At 38.1% G+C, this 26,901-nt stretch overlaps 1 protein-coding gene across 8 annotated transcripts in view; it reads left to right on the top strand.

The window, feature by feature from the left end:
• NAALADL2 (N-acetylated alpha-linked acidic dipeptidase like 2) overlaps positions 1-26,901 on the top strand; it is a 1,419,153-nt gene that overhangs the window by 1,354,129 nt on the left and 38,123 nt on the right. For all 8 annotated transcript variants that reach the window (XM_056808005.1, XM_016424651.2, XM_016424653.2 and 5 more), the window contains 2 exons: positions 13,767-13,860; positions 26,415-26,613. In XM_056808005.1, coding sequence (XP_056663983.1) covers positions 13,767-13,860; positions 26,415-26,613 — 293 coding nt within the window. The remainder of the gene's footprint in view (positions 1-13,766; positions 13,861-26,414; positions 26,614-26,901) is intronic.

Consider the following 26,901-nt stretch of genomic DNA (forward strand, 5'->3'; position numbering starts at 1 on the left):
TTTTTTAAAGTAAAATTAATATTTGTATATTGAACTCAGGATATAAAAGCTGATGAGATTTGAAACCCTTCTTTTCTCTCCCTACCCATGCCCTCTTTCACACTTTCCTCTAAAACATAACAAATTGAGTCATATGGTGGGAAACCAAGGACCCTGATGAACGTTCCCTTGATTTGTCCTTTATAACATTTTCCTGTCTGTCACCTTTATCACATTAACCAAGGCAAAAGGGCAACCCCAAATCAAGAGCAGATACTCTTTCTACACCAAGGCTTTTGGGGAAAAAAAAAAAACAGAAATTCTTTTAGTAAACTACATGCATCCTTTCCTAGTATTTCCTTTGAAAACATACCAAAAAAGGACACATCACTGTCTTCTGAAGACACACAGGACAGTGAGGATCAGTCAGTCAATAAAAAGGGTCAGTCAGTCAATAAACATTTATTAAGTGCCTACTATGTGCCAGTGTTGACTGGAAAAAAAACAACAACACAGAACTATATATATAGTCAGAAAAACCACTCTTTAATTAAGGAAAGAGGTACAGGGCTGAATTAGGCCTTTACGCAGAGCTACATGCCACACATCTAGGATTGAATTCTGGTTGTTCTAGTCCCTGCCCCCTGGAAAAGGCAACTACACAAGATTAGATAATTCCAAGCAGCCATTAGAGTGGGCAAGTTTAAATGCCTTTCTAGGGGAACATGGGGACTAAGGATAATAGGGATAGTTGATTGACTTTATAATGGTAACAAAGGAAAATGGGGAGTCCCAGACAGGAATAATAGTGAGGGGCTGATGCTTTACAAATGGATGCAAAAGGGAAAGACCCAGCCAAAGGCCAGGCCATCTTGATAAAGGACTTTGGCCTAAGGGGAGAAACCATTGGGACAAAAGAAATACTTAACATCTGATGGGATTAGCTATTTCCGCCCAAACTACCTTAAAGTCTATTGTTACTCTGAGACCAGTGAAGTAGGACTTTCCCTCTAGGAGAACTCTCTAGTGACTAGGTCAAACCTGGAGCTTTCACCTTTAAGCTAAGTAAACTGGGGTCTTGCAATCTTACTAGGCTATAGGTTTGGGGGCTTCTAGATTCCACTTTGACACCAGGTACTTGTGTTAAGCACTTGGGATTCAAAAGGAGCTCAAAGTAGTCCCTTTCCTCAAGGAGCTTATAAGGTAATGGAATAGACAAGCAAATAAATATGTAGGAATAAGCTATAAACACAAAAAACAAAAATTAAAGAAGAGAGGAAAAGCAATATAATTAAGAGAGATTGTGGAAAGATTCCTGTAGAAAAGGAGATTTTAATTGGTACTTAAAGAAATAAGGAAAACCAGTAGACACAAACCAGTGTCTAAGGGAGGATTAGAACTCGGGTCTTCTGGACTTCCAGTGCTTTAATCCACTGCATCAAGATCTAAGCCTGTATTCCTATGATATTGTGATCATAGGAGAGCTGGTGTGGCATAGGAAATAGAGAAAGCTGACCTCTGAGTCAAAAAGACCCGAGCTGTAAGTCCAGACTCAGACACATGTCTCAGGGCCCAGCCAACACTCCAAGACTGACTTAGAAAAGAATGACTGCTCTGCCTTGGAAGAGGGAATTTCCTATCCACTGAAATTATAGATGCAAGTTTTGCTTTTGATTTTTTAAAAGTCCTTCTGAAATTAGATATGAAACTATCAGATCAGATAAAGGTAAATCACAAGATCACTACAGGATAATCACATTAGTGCTTCAGAGAAGGGAAGGATTGTTTGGTCTTGGAGTATTCAAGAAGACTTCATTGAGAAAGTTAGCCTTGAAAAATGAGCTTGAGTTCAATAGATAAGAGGGAATAGGTCATTGTAAGTAATGGAGACAGGAATGAGTATGATGTATATGTGAAATTATTAAGGAGAATGGTCTACTTGGGGGAGGGTGGGTAGGTAGTATTATAAGGAAGTCATGGTAGAGAATATTCACTCTTATTGTTCAGTCATTTTTCAGTCCTATCCCAATTCTTCACCCCATTTGCATTTTTCTTGGCAAAGATGCTGGAGTAGTTCTCCAGCTCATTTGACAAATGAGGAAACTGAAACAAACAGGATTAAGTGACTTGCCTAGAATAACATAGCTGCTAAGTGTCTGAGGGTGGATCTGAATTCAGGTCTTCCTGACTCCAGGCCCAGTGCTCTATCCACTGTGCCGCCTAGCTTGAATGCACCTACAAATACTTAAGTCCTAACTAGATATTTACTGATTAAATCTTATGGTCTTAGAAATCAAAGAAACTTGAAGAGACTCTAATGGTACCACGAGTCTTCTCTATCTCTACTAGAAGCTAATATCAATAGATTTCTTTAAAGTAAACTGAATATTTTATACATGCTCTCTCACTGGATCCTCATAGCAATCTTGCCAAGGAGGTGTGACAATATATGACAGTATGCCAGAGGGCAAAGATTATCCCTTATCCCTTCTTTTGTATATACCATAAAGGATAAGTTCTGTACAAGGTGATAATTGACTGCTGTCATTGGCTATTTTTCAATTCAACTATTATTCTAACTTACACTGGTGATGACTTGTGACTATCATGATTGGAGAATAGTTGCTATAAGAAAAATAACAGCCAAAATGAATTCACTTAAAATAAGAACTATCTCATTGTTAAAGGTTTGAGACTGACTCTTGGGTAAGTTGAAGAAACCCTAGAGCCATGTTAGTGAACCTATGGCACGTGTGCCAGAGAGGACTGCTCTCTTCTCCCTCTCCACTAAAACGTGAGCACATTTTTCACATCATCTGCTCCTCTGCCCAGTAGCCCAATAGGAGCTCTTCCTCCCTTTCCTGCACATGCCGCCTGAGAGTGCAGTTTGGGCACTGGTCTCTAAAAGCATTTTTTCAGCAATGATCTTCTTAATGATAATGCTGGGGAAGTCAGTTGATCAATAAGCTTTTATTAAGCACCTTCTGAGTATAAGCCACTGAAATGAAGGATGATATGTAATGCTATTTTTTTTAAATTGTGCCAAAAAATCATCACCTAATTCTTTATCCATTCTAAGAATTAGCATACAGTTACAATATGTAAACTATATTTTATTAAATAAAAGATACAATCTCATTTTATAGTTTAGGAAACTGAGGCAGACCACACTTAAGTGACTTGTCCAGGATTACACGAATAGTAAGTGTCTGAAGCCAGATTTAAACCAATGCTTTCTTGACTCCAGATCCAGGACTCTTATCTACTGTGCTACCCAACTGAAGCATTAAGCATCCACTATATGCCAGGCACTTCATTAAATATGTCAAATTGAAGGAAGAAGTATTTGGAAAGTAAAACCTGTAGCTCACTCTTGATGCATCTTGAAATCTAGAAGAATGACCTACATATTTTTATCATCAACACATCAGAGATGAAGGTATTGACAGTAAAAAGCATCTTGACATATGTCAGTAAGCACAAGAAAAGAGAATCCTATTAATTTATTTTCCTACTCTATTTTCTATTCTTTTTGTACTTTAAAGTTTGAAATGATTTCCCTCTCTGATTCTTCTTTCCCATTCCTTCAAATTATATTTTTGGATAAAAATGTTATTGTTGCAATCATTAGCATTCCTTTCAACCATAAGAAAATTTCATCCAGAAACTGACTCCACTTAAATTAATTGTCATGACAAAGAGACAAAAAGAGCCCAGAAAACACCATAGTAAGCAAGCATTTGACGTACTGGCCAGAGAAATATGGCTGCCAAAGGTAATACGGGGTTAGAATATAAACTTCTACAAAATCTTATGAACAAGGATGATGGATGATTATGAGCCGTATGGTCTCATAAACCACAGAGAAGCAGTGGAGAGTAAAACCAGTTTTTAAAAGATTGGCAAGATATCCAACTAAGCAAAGTCACCCCAAGGGCATTGGAGAATGAAAATAAAAGAACTGTAAACAGAAGAAAGATGCAAAAGACTTGTCAAAACTATTTTAGCCAACTGATTTCTCTTTCAAGGAGAGTGACTCAGTTCATTCATAGACCAACATCACAGTTCTGAAGTAGAGGAGAATATAGAAATGAAATTAAAAAGAACCAAAATGGGGATATACAGAGGTGATCCATGGTGGAAGGAATACAGATGTAGGGCCCTGAGGGACCAATATACAATGCATCTGAAAGAGGTGTGTAATTAGAATTTTGCTCCCCAGGACTCGCTCTCCCAGCATCCCATTTACCTATCTACATAACGTACTAACATAGGGAAGATATAAGTTTTGTGTAGCTCCGCCCTCTGGCTCTTCTCCCAGAAACACGGCTGTGGCGGTTGGGTGATTGCCAGGCAGGAGAATTTTATTCACATAGCTTTCACTTTTGTGCTCTTATTTCTCCTACTTCAAGTGATTACTAATAAACTTTATAAAATATAATACTTGGAGTTATTGGATATTAACAAATTTTACAGAGGGAAAGATAAAGTGTAGAAAAAGTTTGCTTCATGCTTTAGTAACACTGCAGGGAAGTGGAGCAGAAGAGAATAACTGTCATATCCTATATACTTACTTTCCTACCTAGTCAGAATCTTAATGATAGTCACTATACAAGAACAGAAGACATTCTTAATGAGAATATTAGCAGAAAGCAAATAGGCTTTCAACAGTAGACCACATCCTTTCCATCTCACAATTAATTGAAAGATTACCCTGATATTAGATCCCAATAGGCTTACTGTTGCTTAGGAAAAAGAGGGGAAACATTTGTTTTAACTACAATGAAATGCCTCTGTTGAAGGTACTTTTACAAGGTATCTCCCATCAATGTATTGTAAGAGAGAGGAATATGCAAAAAGAAGAAATGGCAAAAGAGAGAAATTAGATCCAGTGAAGCAAGAAACAGCCCACATGGGAGAGGGGCAGAAAGTAGCTCGAGGAATGGTTCATTGCCTGAGATGTACAGCAGCTGCCACTCTAATGGTGAAAAAAACCAGCGACCCAGTGCTGGGATGCAGATTGCATGTGTACTCTGCTCATCAAATAGAGAAAATACTAAAAAGGGGTAACATGCAAGCATTTACATCTGCCAGATTATCCCAGTATGAAGTCATCTTGCTAGGCAATGACAACCTGTCCCTAAACCACTGTGCACCATTAAATTCAGCCACTCTTATCCTTGAGTTACCACTTGAAGGAGAGCCACTGCATGACTGTATACAAACGATAGATTTAGTGCAGAAATCCAGACACCATCTGAAAGATACTCCACCCATAAATCCTGAACTGGAGTTCTTTTCCAATGGATCTTTGTACACACGCCAAGGTACAAGATTCACTGGAGCATCTGTAGTTACCCAAACTGACACACTCTGGCATGCCTCTCTGCCTAGCCATGTCAGCGCGCAGGGAGCAGAACTAAAAGCTCTGATCATGGCTCTCATCTTAGGGAAAGACAAAAGATTGAACATCTATTGTGACTCGAAGTATGCATTTTTGGTTCTTCATGGGTCAGGGGATGTATGGAAGAATAGAGAGTTCGTTACATTGGCTGGGAAACACATAGCTTATGGGAAACTTATATCACAATTCTTAAATGCAGCTCTGTTGCTAAAAGAAGTAGCTCTAATCCACTGCAAGGCTTACTCCTTTGGCAAAGATAAGATATCCCAGGGGAATAACAGGGCTGACCTAACAGCAACATTTGCAGCCAGATTTGGTCCCATACATGTGCTAAACTTTTCTCTAGTTGAAAAGCAAGATATCACACAGGCTTACAATGAAGGAGAGGTTCAGTCATGGAAACAACAATTGGGAACAAAATTAGTGAATGAGATCTGGATAACAGAAGGCGGGAAACCCATTTTGCCCAGGACATTGTATTACCATCTCTGCAATAAATTCCAATACATTCATACATTCCAAAGGACATTATGGCACTCTGGCCTTGTTAGACAAAAATAAAGAGATTTGGGGTCGCTTCAGGGATATCTACATATGCAATAAGAGTATGCCAAGCATGTGATCTTTGCACGTATGTGTGTGTAACATATATAATGGTTGTACAGAAACATACATGAACATAATATAAATCTTAGAGCACTAAAATACTAACATGGTGGCGGGGGGGTAGGAATTAAACTAACAATCTTAACATAACTTCTATCAGGGAGAGAATAGCTAAGGCTGGAAAGGGAAGTTCAAAGTTTAGGGAGCCAGTGACAGGGAAAGGACAGGATAACAATGTAAGAAACTTAAATATCTTAAAATATTAAATAATTTGTAATAGCTAGTATAAAAATAAATTATGATGAGTTATAAAAACAAAATATTTATCAAAACTAAACAGTTTATCAAAAGTATCCTCGGTGATAAAGTGAAGCTCAAATGTGAACTTCCCTTCAGGGCCAAGAATAGTAGAGACTCTTATTATAAAAATAAAATATTTATTGAAATATATAAGGATAAAGAAAGATTTCTAATTCTAAGGGATTCTAAATCCACCCAAATAAACTCCCTGGTTCCACAAGGAACTGCTTCTCCTGTGTTTCAATCCTCCCTGATCTGACTAACCCAAATTTATACTATCTAAATAAAAACTACCACTATTATCCTTATAATTCTTAACTTCGCCTTCAAATTATAAAATAGCAAAGGCTAGCTGATCGAGTCTCAACAAGAATCAAGTTAGGACTCTGAGTCTTAACAGAGTCCCAACCAAAGACCAGATCTTTCTTTGGTCTTCTCAGAGTTTAATCAATCTATAAAATGACAATAGTGTTTCCCAAGTTGGGAAAGGAATACACTGAGCTCCTTCAGATATTTTCCTCACACAGAAAGAGAGCCAAAAATGTTACCTCCTTCAGCCCTGAGAGAGAGTCTCTGCATGTATGTCTCTGCCAACTGCCAGAGACTAATTGACACAGAAAAACTGTTAGAACTGTCAGCAATTGAAATTAACCCTCTCTCTCAGCTCTTCATCAAACTCCACTCCTTTCTCAAGTAGCAACTTTACTTCTTGTCCCTAACCTAATAAAACAATACTTATTTTCTAATATCATCCTTACTCTAGAGAAGTTATGAAAACAAAAAATAACATAAGGAGTTAAGGAAAATGTTACCATAGCTATAGAGCATTATTATTATATTATTATATTGTTACCAAACAGTTAAATTAACATTGTTTTATATTGTTATTGGATATTGTTAGTCCAAATACATTATTGAATTGTATCAACCCTTGTAACAAAAACATATCTACCCTGAATATTTTCCCAAAACCACTTCTTAGCATAGTCATAGGTAGTTAAAATAATATGAGAGTAGATATAGCCAAGGAAAGGTAGTTTTCTTATTTGAGGGAGGGGGAATATAGATAGATAGAAATACAAGACTGCAGAAACAACACTAAGTAAATTGTCTGGCTGTCAAGGTGACAATTCTGTGTAAGATAAAAAAGGGGAATCTGTGAAAGAGGAATATGCAAAAAAAGAAAAAAAGAAATGGCAAAAGAGAGAAATTAGATCCAATAAGAAAGAAGCAGCCCACGTGGGGGAGTGGCAGAAAGGAAGAGACCTAGGATTCCAAAGAGAACAGAGGCTGAAGAGAACTCAAAAACTGCCACTTCAGTTCTGATTCCTTTAGCTGAGAGCCTGACTTGAGGATCTCAGTGGCTGGAGATCCTTCCTGGGCATTGCCAGCTTCCTAGTGAACCCCTGAATTCTTGCTCAACTCAACTATTATTGATTGGACTTTGAAAAAAAGCTATCTACTGAGAAGATTCTCTCCAAGGATTTTCTCCATCTCTCTCTCCCCAACTTGTCCTGAATCCCAGCAATTTGACCACAGTAGCACAAGAGTAAAGACAATCAGCAGCTGACCAGAAAGGGGGTTGAGGCTGAGAGCCTGGACCACTTTAGATTTGAGGGGGGGAGGTCAGTCTGACAGTTTTTAGGGATTCCTGCTAACCACTTTCCTTACCCAAACTTTCATTTTTCCCTTCCCTGAATGATGAAAGTGTTACTATTAGATCAGGTCTGTCTACTTTCTGACACCAAAGAAGGGGACTGAAGATTTGGGGAGAATCATACTTCTCCCCAAAGAGGAGGATTAGGTCAAGACTAAGATTGAAGAGTGAACCCAGATCTCAAAGAGAAAGTGGTAGTTGGGGTATTAGGAGGATTCAGAGGCAAGAAGATCTATCCTGCCTCTCAACAACAGCTAAGATCAAGAAGGGAGACAGTGAGCCATTTCTCTAAAGCCCTCTCCTCCAGTCCTTAACATTTACCTCCTAACCCCATTCTCTGAGGAGACATATTCTGTCTCTCAGAGAGACAAACTCAGGTGACCTTCACCAAGGGGAAGAAAGGGGAAGATCAAACTCTTCTCCCTTCTCATTTTCTCAACCCTTTCTCTCCCTCTAATTCACCAGAGTAGGAGGGAGTAACTTCCCTTACTGGCCTATATTACAGTATCAAGATCATTCAATATTCTTGGGAAGATGTAACAACAGAACATAACTATTTATCGATATCCTGATAATAACTTCAGGCAAGACTTAAAACAAGGAGACACATGCTCACCAAAAGTGTTTGCACTCTCATGGAGGAAATTCAGTGCAAAATCCAAGTCCTAGAAGAATTTCCTGGGAATACTAAGGTCTTTCCAATGTTCTTGTTGGTAGTTAATATTGAACTGAATATATAAAACCCTAAAGCATTTCAGGGCCTCCTGGATGAGATCTATACTTTGTTAGGGTTAAAATTATGATTGGACTAATATATATATATTTTGTTGGTCACCAGGAATTTAAATTCTAAATCTCAATTAAATACTCAAGTCAGAATGGAAATATGTGGTGGTTTATTTACAATAGAAGGAAGAAATTAAGAATGAGAAAGAGAGAGAGGAAAAAGGGAAGGATAGCTGCCCCAGCCTGGTTTGAACCCAACAGGAGTTAGCCAAGGGATCTCTCCAGAGGCTAGTGACTCCAGAACGCCAAGGGAAAGGGAGTCCCAAGAGATGGGCCTTTCTAGAGGCTGTTGCCTCCAAAAAAGCTAAGGAAAGGGGAGTCTGCCTTGCACTCACCATGTTATTATCTAAGGGAAGCAGTATGAGGTCTCACACTCAAGCTCCTCCACAGTCAACTTCCACTGCCAAATCCTTCTCACAGGAAGTGATGCAAAATATAAAGGCAGTTCTTTACATCACTTCCTGTGTCTCACATGTACCAATAGTGGGTTAAACTTGGCTTTTGGACAGCCCAGAGGGTCAGTCAGTTGTTTTATGATTTGTCACTTGCTAGCACACGCGGGTCACACATAGACCTTCCTCCCCCACACTTAATCCTACTTTTACTCTGTGTCAAAGAAGTTCATTCCCTCCCCCTCCTGAGTAGCCTGACCTGTCTGTCAACATTCCTCACATAACACAGTTATGCCAGGTTTTGCGTCAGTAAAAGTGAAGGGGCAGATCCTTTTGGGGCTTTTGGCTTCGAACAAATGAGGGAAAAGAGCAGGCAGGTAAGGGGGAAAGAGGGACTGGCAGGCTAGGCAACTCATAGTCAGGTTACTTAGAGGAATGATGAGATGATGATTGTCTACCCTTAAAAAAAAAACAAAAACCTTACCTTCCTTCTTGGAGCCAATGTATTGGCTCCAAGGCAGAAGAGTGGTAAGGGCTAGGCAATGGGGTTCAATGGGGTGACTTGCCCAGGGTCACACAGCTGGGAAGTGTCTGAGGACAGATTTGAACCTAGGACCTCCCATCTCTAGGCCTGACTCTCAATCCACTGAGTTACCCAGCTGCCCCTTTGTCTACCCTTTCTAATAAACTTTATGAAATAAAATAAAAATCTGGGTAGAGACATTAATTTAATTCTTACAACTCCAATGAGTTTGGCTACTCTAGCCATACAAGAAAAATCAAGTGAATTAAGACTATTACCCAGATTAAACAAGCATTAGATGTGTTGTGGGCTGGGAGAGCTTGATATTATCTGGTTCAGGAGGGTATCCTCTTAAAGAATTACCAGGGTCCAACTAAGCTTTAAAAATAGAAGATTTTATTAATTGAATGGCTGGGAGGCCAGTGCAGGTGAAATCTTCTTCCCTGAGGAAAAGGTGTCCAAGGTTTTTATACCTTAAAGGAACAAAGACTACAGGATATAGAAAGGAAAGTGGGGAGTGGGACAAACAAGGGAGTGTAGGTGACATTCCAGCATTAGAAGTCTTGGTGTCTGGAATAGAAACACAGCTATACTTTGTCTGTGATATCCTGCATAAAGGTGGGTAAGTTGCCTATCTCAGAGAATCTAGTGATATTTGAGGTAAAAACAGAAGGTATATCTCTATACTAAAACTCTTAGTAGCTCTTAAAGGATTTGCCCAGGATTACATAGCTAGTAAGTATCTAAGACTATATTTAATATATAATATATTTATATATAATGTTTATATAATAATATAACAATAATAATAATAATAATAGTAGCAATTCATCAGGCCTTCCTGATTCCAGGTCCAACATTCTATCCACTATACCAAGCTGTATATACAAAGAAAAAACAAAATACCTATTTCCCACAAGGGACTTATATTTTATTGGGGTAAATAGCATTTAGATAGATACATAAAGAACTTTAACTGATTCCTATTTAGTGTCAAGACAAACATTTTAAATTAAATATTAGCAAAGAGGCTTCAGAAACATTAAAAAAAATTGTGACCATATTGGAGTTATATCAGGAATGCAGAGTTATTACACTATTAGGAAAACTATAAACACAGTAGAGTATAAATTAAGAAAAATAGCCCAAATCTTATGATTATCTTAATAAGTACAGAAATAGCTTTGGGCAAATTACAATTAATTTATCTTAAAAACACTAAAAAAGCATAGAAATAAAAGGACCTTTCCTTAATGTGATAAGAAGTATCTTTCTGAAACCAAGAGCCAGCATTATTTTTAATGGAAATAAACTAGAGGTCTTTCCAGTAAGAGCTGGAATAAAGCAAGAGTGTGTATTATTACCACTCCTACTTAATATGGTGCTAGAAATTATACCAGTAAGAAAATTAAGAGAAATTAAGGGAAGAAACATAGGCAAAGAGGTAACAATCTTGCTTTGTGAAATTCCAAATTTACCCTTGTCCCATGATGGTGAACCTATGGGACATATGCCAAAAAAGTCATGCAGAGCTCTCTCTATGGGCACACCTGCAGTCACCCACCAGAGTTCATTACTAGAAAGCCAGAGGGACTAGGGATGGAGTTGTTCCACTCCCCCTCTTTACACTTGCTGAGGACATTCCTCACTTCACCAGCCCCAATCTCAGTTCTCAGTTCATCTCTAAAATGGTTACAAGTACCCTATCACTTCAAAGTATTGTGGGAATCAAAGGATGTGAAAATGCTTTAAAGTTTCTGGTACTCTGGTTAGACCAAGGCACCCTTCATCCAAGGGGAGAATTTGCAAAAGTCTATACCAGCTTTGAAAGGGGCTGAAAAAGAGTTCCTCTCCCTTTCTCACTCAGTGACATTTCCAATAACCTTCTTTTTACATATGAAGCAATTTGTGTCTAGAGATTAGAAATAGGCCAGGTGCTATAGATGTGCCATTATTGGTTGCCAGGTACTTTTTTTGGATAGAAATAACAGGGTGGCTGGCTCACCCTGCTGTTGTCAGAACTGACACATCTCACTTTAAAGATTAAAAAAACTTCAACAAAACTTTTCTTGGTAGAGAAGACTTTCCTAGACTTCATTTACCTTCACATCATATTCTGCCACTCATCTCATTTTTAAGCCCTTGGGCATGTGGTCACCAAAATCAAAAGTGTAGGCAAAGCCTTCTTGCTCAGCAATGTCTGTTAGCCAGAAGATGCTGGTCAAGAGGAAGCGTGCACTCATTGTAAAAAAAAAAATCAATTCTAGAATAAATCTGAATTTTTCCTTCTTCAAGGAAGGGATAAGGGAGAATGGTCCCTCTATTAAAGCACAGCTGGGCCAAAGGCTTTTTCAAAAGACAAAGAAGGTTTGGAAGGACATAGTTGTACTAAGGGCTGTTCTTCAGGCTGCCCTAAGGAGTGATGAATTTTTCACTCAGAGAAATTCTCAAAGATGCCTTCCCAAAATTTGTAGAAGGTTTGCAATTGGTATCTATTTATATCAATGGCATCAAACTCAAATAGAAACAGGGGTCAATAATCCTTGCAAAAGAATCCCATTGGGCTGCATGTTGACTTAGAAAACTCATTATATATAGACATGTTTACATATTTCTTTAAGCTAATGCATCAGCACATTAAATCAGATAGGTTTTTATCTTTTATGGGTTCCACTTGAGAGGCCTGTGGGCCACATGCTTGATAGCTGCTGTTATACATTAAACTTTTTGTCTTATTTCCCTAGGATGCTATAAGATCTGTAAGGTCAGAGACCGTAACTAATCTAAACTTTCTATTATGCCCAGTGCACAAAACCAGAACCCTCATGTAGTAGGCACTTAATGTATGAAACTCTTAGCAAGATGTTCCATATTTTTGGACCTTAGTTTCCTTATTTATAAAATTAGGAATTAGATGTTGGTGATGGAATATTATTGTGCAAAAAGGAATAATAAAGTGGAGGAGTTCCATGGAGACTGGAACGACCTCCAGGAAGTGATTCAGAGCTAGAGGAGCAGAACCAGGAGAACATTGAACACACAGAGACTGATACACTGTGGTATAATCGAACATAATGGACTTCTCCATTAGTGGTGGTGTAATGTCCCTGAACAACCTGCAGGGATCTAGAAGAAAAAAACACTATCCATAAGCAGAGGACAAACTGTGGGAGTAGAAACACCGAGGAAAAGCAACTGCCTGACTACAGCGGTTGAGGGGACAGAGGAGAGACTCTAAACGAACACTCTAATGCAAATATTAACAACATGGCAATGGGTTCGAATCAAGAACACATGTGATACCCAGTGGAATCACGCGTCGGCTACGGGGGGTGGGGGGGAGGAAAAGAAAATGATCTTTGTCTTTAATGAATAATGCATGGAAATGATCAAATAAAATACTATAAAATTAAAAAAAAAAGAATTACATGAAAAAAAATTAGGAATTAGACTAGATTATTTCTAAATTCTATTCTATGGTCTGTATAAGTAACACCCTACACCTTTCTTTTTAAAATTGAGCTTAATGTGATTATGGGTGGTATCAATTGTACTGATGACTTTTCTTTAAAAAAATTAATAGTCTGGTGAGAATGATGAGATGATTGGTTTATGAAGTCTTAGTATGATCTGTTCAATTATGTTTTAAGTAAAATGAAATGCATGTCTATGATGCTAAGACACTGATTCCATTAGCCTAATATTCATTCTAAATTATCCATTTCCACTTTGTCCCTGTCTTCTGACATGAGACACCTTGAGCTAGCTGATAAGTGACTGATTAAAAGTTCAAATATCTCACCTCCATGCAATGGAGCAAAAATATTTCCTAATACTTTATCTCTTCCTCAAGAAACACCAAATATTAAATTCCCTCTCACCATCCTGAGACATGTGAAACATATTGAGTGATTTTCTCCCTGAGTCAAAAAGTATTAAAATGAGGGGGGGAAATGTTATCTCTTCTTGTTGGAATAAAAATTTTCCAAATATTTTATCCTTTTTCATATTTTTTTCACTTTGATAATAAAATCATACAAAATACTGACTATCCCCCCACACAAAAATCCCTCTTAATTATTGAATACATTAGCAATTTTTTTCTCTTTTTTCTTTCAGCTCTCAGGAGAAGTGATTTTGCAAATTGCCAATGATCCCGTTCTGCCCTTTAATGCTCTGGATATAGCATTAGAAGTTCAAAACAGCCTTAAAGGTAATTTGTGAGAATTATAGTAATTTGAGCAAATGTTAAAAAAAAATTGTTTCATCTAATTTTCAACAAAGAATAGTAGTATGCCAATGAATATAATTTAGTAGTCTCCGTCATTGTTCAGCAACGCAAGAAGCCTTTCCTTGCTTCTAGAAGGTGACCAAGGTGGGGCATGAAGAATTTTAGATGCCATTTTGAAAAGAGCCATGAGCTATTGAAAGATAAGGAGAAACTTGGAATTTGATAGATGTCCAGACTACTCTTTAAAAAAAAAAAATATATATATATATATATACATACATATATATATAGTCCTATCAAAGCAATGTGTCATTTTTAAGTTTGTATACTTGTTCTTTGATTTATATATGAATTCAGAACAACTCCAGAAGATTTTCCTACTCCTCAGGGTCTCTGGCTGCCACCATTTAGTCATCTTCATAAAGCTAAAGATATATCTAAATTTTTCAGGAGAGATAATTGTCTAAGATGGAGAAGTATTCTGTAGTAGCTTCATCTCCTTTTCTTAACTGCAAGACTGTCAGATAAATTATAGGCCAAAGAATAAGGAAATGAAATCAACAGATAAGGAAATAAATAACTATAAAGAAATGAAATCAATTGAATTTGGAGTCAGAAGAATTAGGAAAAATCAATCAACCTCTCTGTAGCTCAGTTCCTTCATCTGAAAAATGATGGGTTTGATGAGATGGTCTTTGAGGTCTTTTCCTACTCCACACTGATCATCTTATGAGTGACATACCTATGTGTCCTTGGGTTGGTCTTTTTTTTTTTTTCTGGACTTCAGTTTCTTCACCTGAAAAGTGAAGGACTTAAACTTGATGGTCACCAGGATGTCTTCTAGAACTATCTGCATGATCTATGAGACTATGACCCTTCTACTATGTCAAGTGGTTTCTACACAATCCTACCATTACAATTTTGCCGTAGGAAAAATGCTTTCACCTATAGGAATAATGCATAAGATTTCCTTCAGGACATACAGTAAGGGAAGGGTCATTTTGTCATCTCCCTATTTCTCAGCAGAGGATGTTTTAGTGAGAAAGTGGTATTATGCTGCAGTCATGCACTTACTCAAACCCAAATAGCTATTTTATTTTGAATATAGGCAATAATCCCAGATGATTTCATTAGCCAAGCAGTATGCATGCACAGTGTTAAATTAAACATAATATTTAGCCGCTTAATATAAACATAAATTGTTTATATTTCTTTTGATTTTATTATGACAGTTGAGCAATAATTAGTCTTAAGTTCTTGGCTACAGTTAAAGATAAACGGGCTTTGTGACTGATCCATAAAATGCTGTTTCTCCCGCACTGCGTGCAGGGTAAGGATGAGAGTCTCTGAAACCCAATTGCATTTTCAACCATGTAATTTTCACCATTTGACAACTGGCCATTTCATTTATTTATTGTACTGGTTTACATTGGCAGCAGATCATTCCAGTTCTCCTCCATCTTCACAACCACCAAGAAAAAGGATAATTTACCACAGAAAAATCTGTTTTGGTTGATTTATTGGCTATTGCTTGAGAGCTAGATTTGATGGAATGACCTTGGTTTGAGTGTTTAGCCAGAACTAAACAGATATATTTTGGGAATGAATATGGATGTACTCATTTGTTGGCCTCTGTGTTCGTATGTACATGGAAATGTACATATTTTCTGGTAGACGATGTAATATAAAATGAGCGGCTGACATGATCTATTGTTTTAATTGTTGCCTCATAATAAGTAGTAACAAGAGAAAGTATGACAGAGTGGATAGAGCACTAGACTTAAAATTAGACAATCTGGGCACAATTCCTAGTTGTACCCCCTAATGCCTATGAGACTTAGCCCAAATCGCTGAAACTCCTTGGCCTCTGTTTCCTCATCTGTAAAATGAGGGATTGGATTATCTGACTTCTGAAATTTGTTTTAGCTGCCTGATCATATTGCCTATGATGATTGTTCACACTGTCTATCCCATCATTGTATGTCCATAGAAGAATCATGGGACCATAGATAGAGAACTGGGAAGGAGCATGGGAGGTCATCCAGCTCCTCCTCTATCCAAGAGAGGACACAGAGGTGAGGGTCAACATCAGTGCCACCATCTGCTGCCAAATCTAGAGGATTAAGAGTAATAGTTTTACATTCTCAAAAGGATCGATGATTATGAATACTATGTACATGTTACATGATTGGAACCTGACAATAGCACCAGGTAATAAATGATACAAGAATGATTCTCATTTTTCTGACAAGGAAGTTGAATCTCAGAGGGATTAAGGAACTTGAAAAGGTTGCTCAGACATGGGACACAAACCCAGGATCTCTGATTCCAAGCCCACTGACCATCCTGGTACTCCAAGATTATAGTGTTTCCTTTTCCTGGGGTAGCTCCATCCCCTCCTTTGCTTAGAAAAGAGCAGTTTTATATAATTTATAGTCACATAAATGTGATGTTTTTATTTAATACCAACCATTTGTCTTTGTCAGCAGAGAAGTTAGTTAACAACATTCTTCAAACAGTAAATGCCCAAGAAAAATAAAAGTCGTTTAGTCTCTGATCTGACTATATACGCATTTATTTAGCTCAATCCAGACACAGCAGGAAATCATCATTTTGAAATGTGTGGCTTATTGCTGCCTCTGTAGTTCTTTGCGAAATGGAAAATGGTTCTTGGCAGCTCTTCTTCATGTTCTCTGAATAACAGACAATGTTGATTTAATCTACCTTTTTTCCCCATTAGCTCTGATAATTCATTAGTGTCAATCACTTAATTTTAGAGAAATGAAAATTACTTTGAAGGTGATAATTCCATGCCCTGTTAGGTTTACAGTTTCAGATTTTGAAGCCTGTCTCTATTTTAAAAGTCACAGCAGATTCAGATCTACCCAGTCCTGCTTTTGTTTCCTTTCTCAGTTCCATAAACTCCCTTTCTTCCCTCATAAAAAGAGAATAAAAAAGAATCAGGAGACCCTGGGCCAGAAACAAGGAATTGCCATGTACTAATTTGAATTGAAATTTTACTTTTTAGGTTTAGAAAGAGTTCTCAGCTACCACATTCCCACCCCACAAAATTATGGCTTTTAATCATCTTTAGCCCACTTCTGTAGACATGTTATGGTTAAGCAGAAACCTGGATTAATTCAGGGGGCCTTCCTCTCTTCCTCAGTCAGTACTACAACTTCTCAAAAGCTATGCCCTTTGAAGGAGGGATAAATTAGTCCTCTATCTCTAGAAGGGAAGTCCTAGAATTCCTATTTTTACTTCAGATGATTGATTCATAGAAAATGAGAGGTTAAATCTTGCCTTTAGTCCTGCAATGTTATCAGTCAATGTTCAAATCCTGAGAGTTTGGGAACTAAATTGAGACTTGATGTTTGACGGTATGGTCCAGTGCATCAGTGCATATTTGAGAAAATATTCAATTTTTACACATCTGTTCACATCCTGTGACATCCAGTGACATTTGTGAAGTCATTTCACCTAATTTGGACCCTGGTTTGCAGCAAAAAAAAAAAAGGCTTAGATTAGATAATCTCTAAGGTTGCTCCCATGTTTAAATCTCTGATCCTATGATCCCCTTAATTACAAGCTTTACTAGGTTCAGAGAGGAACTTGCTGAAGAAGAGACTTCCTCTGAGCCAAGTTCTATAGGAAATTTTGCCTGGAGTTTGGTGCATCACCTTGTCAACCACATTTCTTAATCATTTTCTTAGGCCCAGTACCCATTATGTCCTCAGTCACGAATTCCATTTCTCTATTTAAATTAAATTGATTGCTGTGGCATTCCATTATTTCCTTACTCAAACTGTTTTTGCTATTGATGTTGTAGTATTGGTGGTAGTCATGGTGGTGATGGTGATGGTTAAAAGAAATTCTTTTTATGCTTTTTCTTTTACATTGATGTATTATCATTATATTATCATTGATATATTATCATTATTATCATTGATATTATTGATATATTATCATTAGTATGGATATTTCCTCTCTGAGCATAGCATAGCATAGTTCCTCCATGATTTCACTTCCAGTATAATTCTTATTCTTTTTATATTGCAAGGGTACCAATGTAGCAGTTGGGTTGGCTGTGTATTACACAGAAATCCAGACCATTTTCAGGTTTGGCTACATATATGCCTCTAGATGATGCCTTGCCATCACTTTTCATACACAAGTCATTTGCAGTCAGCTACAGTCTACTCAGACTCACCATATGCCATTCCTTTACTCTAATTTTAAATTTATTGTGAATGTTTGTCACCATACAATACTGTATTTTGGGAATGGGAAGCCTTTCCAATCTCTCTGAATTCTAGTAGTCTCTTCCATTTGATTGTGAGCTCCTCAAAGACAAGGACCGTCTTTGTATCCTTAGAGGTGTGATTTTAAAATGGTTGAGGTCTTAAACTGTAGTGATTAAAATAGTGGAAGATATAAATTGTGATAGACATAAGAGAGGGTGAGTAAATTTGACTGCAGAAAATATGTTTCACTACAGTGTCTTGGTTTTAAAATCAAATATAAGGTGGTCGCCAGGGAAATATTCCCAATTATTCAAATACCCAAGTCAATTGGGTTTTATAGAGATTTTAATTAACAATACAATGAGTAATCAAAGAAAGAGAGAGAGAGTAAGAAAGGAATAAGTATGAAGGGCCTCATGCCAATATGACCTAGACCTGAGTCTTAAAAGAGAAATCAGTCAGTTTTTTAACTCTCACCACAAGGTCTGACTAAACAAGGATACTAGTGACACTAGGCCATCGTCCTTCCTCAAAGAGTCTTCCAGCCAGAGATTGTTTCAAAGGGCCTCTCTCAAGAGCCTCCAGAGCTCCTACCCCAGAGGGACAGAGCCCCTCAGAGGAGCTCCTCAAGGAGCTCTCCTTCAGAATGAGAGTCAGAAATCGAGAGCCCTGAATGAGATCCAAGCTCTTATTTTTAAGGGCAAAATTTCCTCTGTCACTTCCCCTAAGTCCTTACATCTACCAACACTGTAGATGTTTCTAAAGGACCACCCATTTTGAATTCACAGCTGAGTAGTTTTAATCTCTTTAGTAAGTCAGGAAAAAATGCTGCTGTGTTGACAAATTTCATTAGAAAAAACCTCTGAATAAGTTATCACCCTTTTAGGTTTAAGTAGTTTACAAGTTGCCCCACCTTTATAGGTACTTAGTATCCCATTGTATCAATTCTAAAACAGTCATGACTCAGAGAACTTCCTGTCCCTTCCATAAGCATGGATCAAAGTACTTTCATTGTTTAGCAAGCAGTTTTCTGTCCTAAAGCAGTCTTAAGTAGGGTAGAGTAGGGACACTCCCATAGCTAGGAGCCCCCACACTCAAGTAGAGTTCTCACCATCTGCTAGGGAATTTTTTTTAAGTAGAAGATTCCCCATTGGGGGAAACCCCTAACATTCATAAGTCTGAGAAATTTTGAGGTTTACAGAGGTTAGCAGTTTCTGGAACATTTCAAGTGCTAAATAAATGTTTATTAACTGTGTAATCAAAGGGAAGGTCTTTTGCAGGAACAATTACTTTAATATAATGGGAAGTGATCAACAGCTCTATAGCACCTTTATCTCTTTCTCAACTGCTTGATTCAGCTTGCTGTTTTTTTCCACCTTGTTCTCTCTCACACACAGTCTCTCTCTCTCCCTCTCTCCCTCTCTCTCTCTGTCTCTCTCTGTCTCTCTGTTTCTCTGTCTCTCTCTGTCTGTCTCTCTCTGTGTGTCTCTCTTTTTCTCTCTCTCTCTCTCTCTCCCCCCTCTCTTCCTCTCTGTCTATTTCTGTCTCTGTCTCTCTGTTTTTCTCTTCCCTCCCCCTCTCCCTCTCAATAGGTATTTATTAAAAACTATATTCCAGATAGGGTACTAAGTGCTTGGGTATACTAAGAACAGAAAAAATAAAAACTCCTCTCATGGAACAGCATTCTGATGGGGAAAATAATGTCAGTAACTATGTATATGCAAGACATGCATCCAGAAAGTAGATGGAAAATAACCACAAAGAGATGGCTCTAGCAATGGGGAAAGGAGATGGAAATGGGAAAGATCTTCTGCAGTGGGTGGGATCTGAGCTGAGTCTTCAGGGATTCTAAGGGATTTAATAGGAAGGGGTGAGGGACAGAGCATTGTTGACATAAAGGACCACCAGGGCAGAGACATGATGAAAGAAGATTGATCTGCAAGCTGGCCAGTATAGACAGATCATGGAGTATATGGAGGGAGGGAAAGTGGAAGAAGGCTGCAATGTGAGTAATGACTCAAGTAATGAAGAGCTTAAAATGCCAAATTATAGGAATCTATGTGATATCCTGGACATAACAGGGAGGCATGTTGTTCTTTGTGTGATAGTGAAAACATCAGATTTCCAATTTTTTTTTCTTTTTCTCTTTTTTAAAATTATTTTTAAAAATAATCTAGCACTAATTTTTAATCATTTCCAAACTCTCCCCTACCCACTCAAAAAAAAAAGATCTTGTAAAAAATACATATGCACAGTCAAGCAAAACAAATTCCCATATTAAACATTTCCAAAACCTTGTTTCACTCTTCTTATTACTATTATTTTTTCTGACAGGAAATGACTAGTATCCTTCTGTCCTCTGTAATCATAGTTGATCTTTGAATTGATCACAGATATTAAAAAACTGATCGCATATGCCTTCAGAGGACATATTTCTGTTTGAAAGAAATATAGAAACAGAGGACTTTTTGAAAATGAAAATCATTTTTGAGCTGAATGGAGGATGGACTTGGATTTGAAGGGAGAAAGGCAGAAAGATCAGATAAAAGCATTTATTATAGTCCAAGTCAAGAATGAGACTGAGGGACTGATCTTGGAAGACTGTTTTATGAATGGAGAGGAAACGTACAGGAAAAATGTAGTCAAGATAAACATGGAAAGATTTGGCAGTGCACTGGATATATGGCTTCTTTTAGCACATCCTTGCCCTTCTTCTCTTACTCAGAAATGGAGATTAGTCTAGGACCCTGATGAGGCCTCTCAAGAAGAGGCTACATTTTTTTTTTATTCTGGGATTACCCCCAGACTGGCTCTAAGTTTTTGTCTCAATTTCCTCATCCTTCCTCTTTGGACTCCCTGTTTAGAGTTAGGGTATTCCCCATTGATCTTGGTCCTTGATCCTAGGACCCAGATTAAAGACAAGGACAACAGAGTATCAGCCTGGAAATAGGATGGGGAAGGAGGCTCTGTCTGAGATCCTGTGCCATTCCCCACCTTCATCTAACTCTGCTCTCACTGGGTCTATCCTATTGTGCACAGCAGCAGAAGTTGCCCAGTATGAGTCCAGTAAACCAAGTTCTAGTCTTGACTCCTCTTCTGAGCTGCTGTGTGTCCTTGGGTAAATCCATTCATTTCTATCAGCTTTTATTTTCTCATTTGTCAAAACAGTTTAGCAGTAGTCAGACTGGTTTCCATCACATTCATATACCACAATTTATTTAGCCATTCTCCTTCTGATAGGCATCCCCTTAAACTCCAGTTTTTGCCACCTCAAAACTGCTATAAATACATATTTTTATATGTATAATTTTTTCCTATTTTTCAATCACTGTATTTTTAAGGTTGAAGGACAGATTGGGTGTGTTTATATAGAATGAACTGATGAATAAGGAGAGTTTGAACATTAGAGAGGGCCTGGGATGATATGCTGGAGAAGATGGGAGGAAAGAAGGATGTATATAGAAAAGTTATCCTTGGCAAGGCATAGGATCCTTATTTGTTAGATCCTAGAAAAGGGGAGGAAACAGTAAAGGATAATGTCAGAGAGATGTGAGAAAAAGAGAGAGGGAGACTAGAGACCTTATGGTACAGCTCCCATGATCTCGGCATCACTGTCAAGAGGACATGCCATCCTCTGAAGTTGGGAATCATCATCTCGTCTCATTTAAAAACCAACTGGTCACTCTGAAAGCCTCTGTGTGGAGCCATTTTGCTTCTTCTTTATTCAGTCTTTTGGGTAGAACAGGCCCTTAGATGATGCTATGCCAAACCACCATTTTTCCAGTAGCTTAAGGATTAGCTGCTTTGTATATCCTGCTTCTTTTATCTACCTGTATTTATTGTTTATTTAACATCTCTAAATGCCTCACTGAGATGATTCATTATGATTCACACCTAAAAGAACAGCAGAAGGAAGAGAAAATGCAAGATAATAAAGGGCCCTTGTTTCCCCCAGGCTACACAACACTGGCAATTTCTTTTCTTCTATAGAGTGGTTCTGCAAAGCATTTTTAAGATGACATTAAGTAGCATCCTTCCCCCCCTTTTTCCAAATCACCTGCCAGGCCACTTTTAACCACCCTATTTGGGAAGAATATAAATCACACATTCTCTTGTCAGTATGAATCATTGAAGCCTAAGCAGTGGTTATGCGATTGTTAGCGCCTTTAAAACTGTGATAAGCTCATTTCTAGATGAATAGGCTCTGTGAAATATTATTCGGGACTGAGCCTATTTTTTGATATAAAAAAGAAATCCCCCCCAAACACATCTAGTTTCAAGTATGACCAGTATATTTCACTCTTGATTTAAAATGAAATTGAGTGGGTCTTAAAAAAAAAAAAGACTCCCAAAGGAATGACAAGAATTCAGAAACCATCAGAGGTAAAAAGAGAAAGAAACCGCTTTTTAAGGACCTACTAAGTGCTGAGCTCTGACAAAAAGGAACACTATGCTTATCCCCTGGGAGTTTGCATCCTGTTAGACAGAAACCATATGCACACAGATAAATAGGTGGGAAGAATTACAGTTATTTTAGAGAGGAGGGTGCTAACTACTGAGAGATTTAAGATAGGACTCCTATAGGAGTTCTACATGGGCTGGGCTTTAAAGAGAAACTAGGTGAATGATGATGATGATGATGATGGTGATGGAGATGGATGGTGGTGACAGTGAGGATGGTTCCACCTATCATTGTGGTTATTATTTTATTATTGCTACCATTTATATAGCATTTTAAGGTTTGTGATGTGCTTCCTGAGTGTTTTCTTATTTGATCCTCATGACAACTCTGTGAGATAGGTACCATTATCATTCCAATGTTATAGAGGAAGAAACTGAGGGAAGGTTAAGTGATTTGCCAAGCAAATGGTCAACCAGCCTTTACTTGAAGACCTTTCAGGAGGTTTTCCCAACATGGGAACTGATGACACTGTCTCTAGTGTGCTCTAGGTTCAGATTTTTCAGGAAACAAAATCAAAGCCTAGAGATGACCATGACTTGCCCAAGGTAAAACAGTATCAAAGCAAGTATTTGAACCCCAATCTTTGGACTGTATACCTAGAGACTCTTTCTGTTATACAACCCTTGAGCTGAGGAGAACCTTGTGAAAGGCCAGGAATTATCTCCTCTACCTAGAAGCAGTAGAAAATCATAGTTGACAAGTCCCCAGAAGGTTTCCTTAGGGACAAATGATTACTCTAAGTCCATGTCAACACATTTTTCAGAAGATGCCAGAGCTGCCTGATATAGATCGAATTTCCCCAAAGTCTAAAAGGTCCAATTTCCTAGGACCCTCTCCTGTCAAGGACAGGCACCTTGAGCAGTTTTGTGTCTGCTTTCTTTTCATCTCTTTCATTTCCAATTCCAGTGTTCCTCAGTGACTGCTATTTGTATCTCTTTGTTCTGTTTTTCAAGAATCACCCTAGAAATGGGTATAGGAATCAGACTAGAGACACAGTGTGCTTGAGCCTTAATTTCCTTCTCTGTAAAATGTACATATTTACTCTACTTATTCTGGGAATGGGCCACTGCACATCATATCAGAATTACAGCTTTACTGCTCTCTCTCTCTCTCTCCCCTTTCACTCTCTCTGTCTCTGGCTCTCTCCCTCCCTCCCTCTCTCCTTTCCTTACTCTCTGTCTCTGTCTCTCTTTCTCTGTGTTCCTCTCTCTCTCTTTGACTCTCTCTGTCTCTCTCTCCCCCTTTCTCTCTCTTTTTCTCTCTGTTGGTTATTCTTTCCCCCCTCTAAATCTATGATAATATTAACATAGATTCTACCAAAGAAAATAAGAAGAGTATGGTACTCAATAAATTTTTAGTGATGATAATGACAGGTGCTCAGTAAATACCTTTTGAAAGAATGCTATTATTCAGCATTCTCCTCTGAAATGAATAACAAAGTAGATGATTTCTCATTTAAAAAAAGATGCCTCTAACTACCTCTTCAAACATGCCAGGATAAGTCAGGTTGGCATTCTCAATTAATTTTTATGCTGTCAATGTTGATTTTCAGTGTTTATGATAAATTGATATCTTCTACCTTTCAAACACCAAATTTGTCTTTTCCTTGAGAATTCACATCTAAAGAGATCATTTGAGAATGTCTTGGGGGAAAAATTCCCTTTTATTATGCTTTTCTTCATTTAATGGATGGAGGAAATATAATTCACATTTGGATGAGGGGAGCAACTATCTGCGCTAACCATAGAAAAAGAAAATCCATGCTTAATTTTTTCCCCTCAAATCATTTTAATTGATGTCTTTTATTCCACATTACTATCATTCTTAAATATACTCCTCCCACATCCACTGGCAATTCCTTATAGTAAAGTCTAAAAAAGAAAAAGAAGTTTACTTGTACTCACCAAGATATTGACCAAATCTGACCAAATGTGTGTTGTTCAGTACCTAAAGGCTTCCATCCCTTCCAGGGTGGAGGGGAAGTGCTTTTTCTGTCTCCTTCTATCTCTGATGCAGAGATGAGAGATTTGTATGTTAGAGCTAAAGAGAAAGGATGAGAGATTTTGGCTTAGGATAGATTGAGGAACATGCTCAGAATCAACCAAAAATAAAGATCTGAATTACTGAGTGACATGAAGGCCCATTTGCAATTATTTCAAATGCAAGAAATGCCTACTGGGTCCAAATCACTGTGGTACTCATTAGGGATATAAATATAAAAACAAGATCTTTTCCTTCAAGGAGTTTACATTCTACTGAGAAATATAATTTGTTTACAGAGAAGTAGATAGCAGGAAAATGAAAGTACTGATAAAAGAGATGGAGGAAGCATTGGCAAGGAGAAACGGAGGCAGGAAAGATTCTAGTTACAGAGGAGCACTTGAGGTCAACTTCAAAGAAACTAATATCTAAGAGGAAGAAATATGGGAAGAAAATAATCCAGGCAACATAAAGGCTTTCTAGGTCCTGGGAAAATGAAGAAGGGTGGAAAGACAGTATGAAGACAGATAATTAAATACAAAATAAGCATTAATCTTTCTTTTTCCTTAAGTGAGATCAGGGCACTGAAGACTGGGCAAATCCAGAAATTTCTAATGTAGGAAATGATATTAAAATTGAATTTTGAAGTGAGTTAGGAATTCTGACAAAACACAAGTACTATTTTATTTTTGCTTTCTTTCCTCTGTGGACACATAGTAGGTACTTAATAAATCCTTGAGAGTTTGTTGAGGTAGAATATGGAAATAGAACATTCTGGACCTGGAAAACAACCTGTAGATGTTCCAAAGAAAATAGTCTGGGTCTGAATATCTCTATTACTTTTTACAGCAATACATCTTCAGCCCAGCAGAAGAAACAGAGAGTAAGGCTGTCAGGGATGTTCCCTATTTGTAGGTAATAATGGTGAAAAGTCAGAGGAGAATAATAAACTGGTTAAAGGGCATAGCAAAAGGCCACCTGTTTGCAGTCAGCGAGCTCAAGGCTAGAATCAGTGGCTAAATCCCAGCTCTTCTCCCTCCTGAGAATCTCTCCAGTCTCCTGAATATCATCTTTATGCCTGCTTTATACCACCACCACGCTTTCTTCTGATGGTGTGCCTTCCTAGGGAAATGATATTAAAACTCTCCCAAAATGGTAATGTTTTTCAAGATTTTGATTTTGTTATTTCCCATACTAAAAAATGTGGTTTTCCCAGTACTTGGGGAAAAAGAAAACAAAACACAACTCTGGGCTATGTGAGAAACACTTCTTTGTGAAATGTTCCTAGAAATGTTTGCACAGTATTCAAACATTTTAGCATAATTGAATGACAGTCCCAAATCCATTTCAAGCTCATTCTTGGGCACCAGACATATTGTTTTTATGGCCATGGAATTTCTGCACTGCACATGACCTTCTGGCTCTGGCAACTAAGATGGGGCAAGAGCATAGGCTTCACAGGATGCAAGAACATTGCAAAAGAATGGCACCTTAGCCAATGGCTGCCATCAGGAGAATTTGCATGGCCGGAAGAGAAAATTCGAAATTGGCCACCAAAGTTTGGGTTTAGAGAGGAAGACTTCAGAGGCTTCGTAGACTGTCTTTCCACATAACCTGAGAGTCAAAATGTAAATAAATATCCTGCCCTGAGGCTTTTTTCATGTACATGTCCAGAGTGAGCTCCCACTGCCAATTCTTCATGCATTCCATCTGCTTCTCTTCTTTCCAGGCTGTGCTTTTCCTCTGTTGGGCTCCCTTGACTTTCTTGTCTAGTGATTTTAACACAGTAGTTTTGCTCTTTGAGGAATGCCAGCATTAACTCCCAGAAATGCCTGTTTGTCTTTCACCAGGTGACCAACCCCACATGGTCCAGCTGCTGGAAATGGCTTCCCGCCTGAGGGACAGTGCAGAATTGTTCCAGTCCGATGAGATGCGCCCTGCTAATGATCCCAAGGAGAGAGCCCCCATCAGAGTCAGGATGCTGAACGACATTCTCCAAGACCTGGAGAAGAATTTCCTAGTGCAGCAGGTGCCTCCAGGGTTTTACCGGTAGGAACATCAACTCTAAACTACATTTTCTGCTGCCTCCTGGGTCGAATTGTTTCTTGTTTTTGGAACCGGTGTGTCCCACCAATGCCTCCACTTGACATCTGCTTCTTGATAGAAAAACCACTGCACGTCATAACTACTGACGTCTTATTTCTTTATCGGTAAAATGAGGAGTGTAAACTCACTGATCTCTAAGGCTCTGTCTACTTTTGAAATGTGGTCCTTTATCTGATGCCCCCTACTTGTGACCCTAACCTCCTTTGGCCTCAGCCCCCTCATCTTTCAGAT

The sequence above is a fragment of the Monodelphis domestica genome, chromosome 8, assembly GCF_027887165.1.
Source record: "Monodelphis domestica isolate mMonDom1 chromosome 8, mMonDom1.pri, whole genome shotgun sequence".
NCBI classification, from domain to species: domain Eukaryota; kingdom Metazoa; phylum Chordata; class Mammalia; order Didelphimorphia; family Didelphidae; genus Monodelphis; species Monodelphis domestica.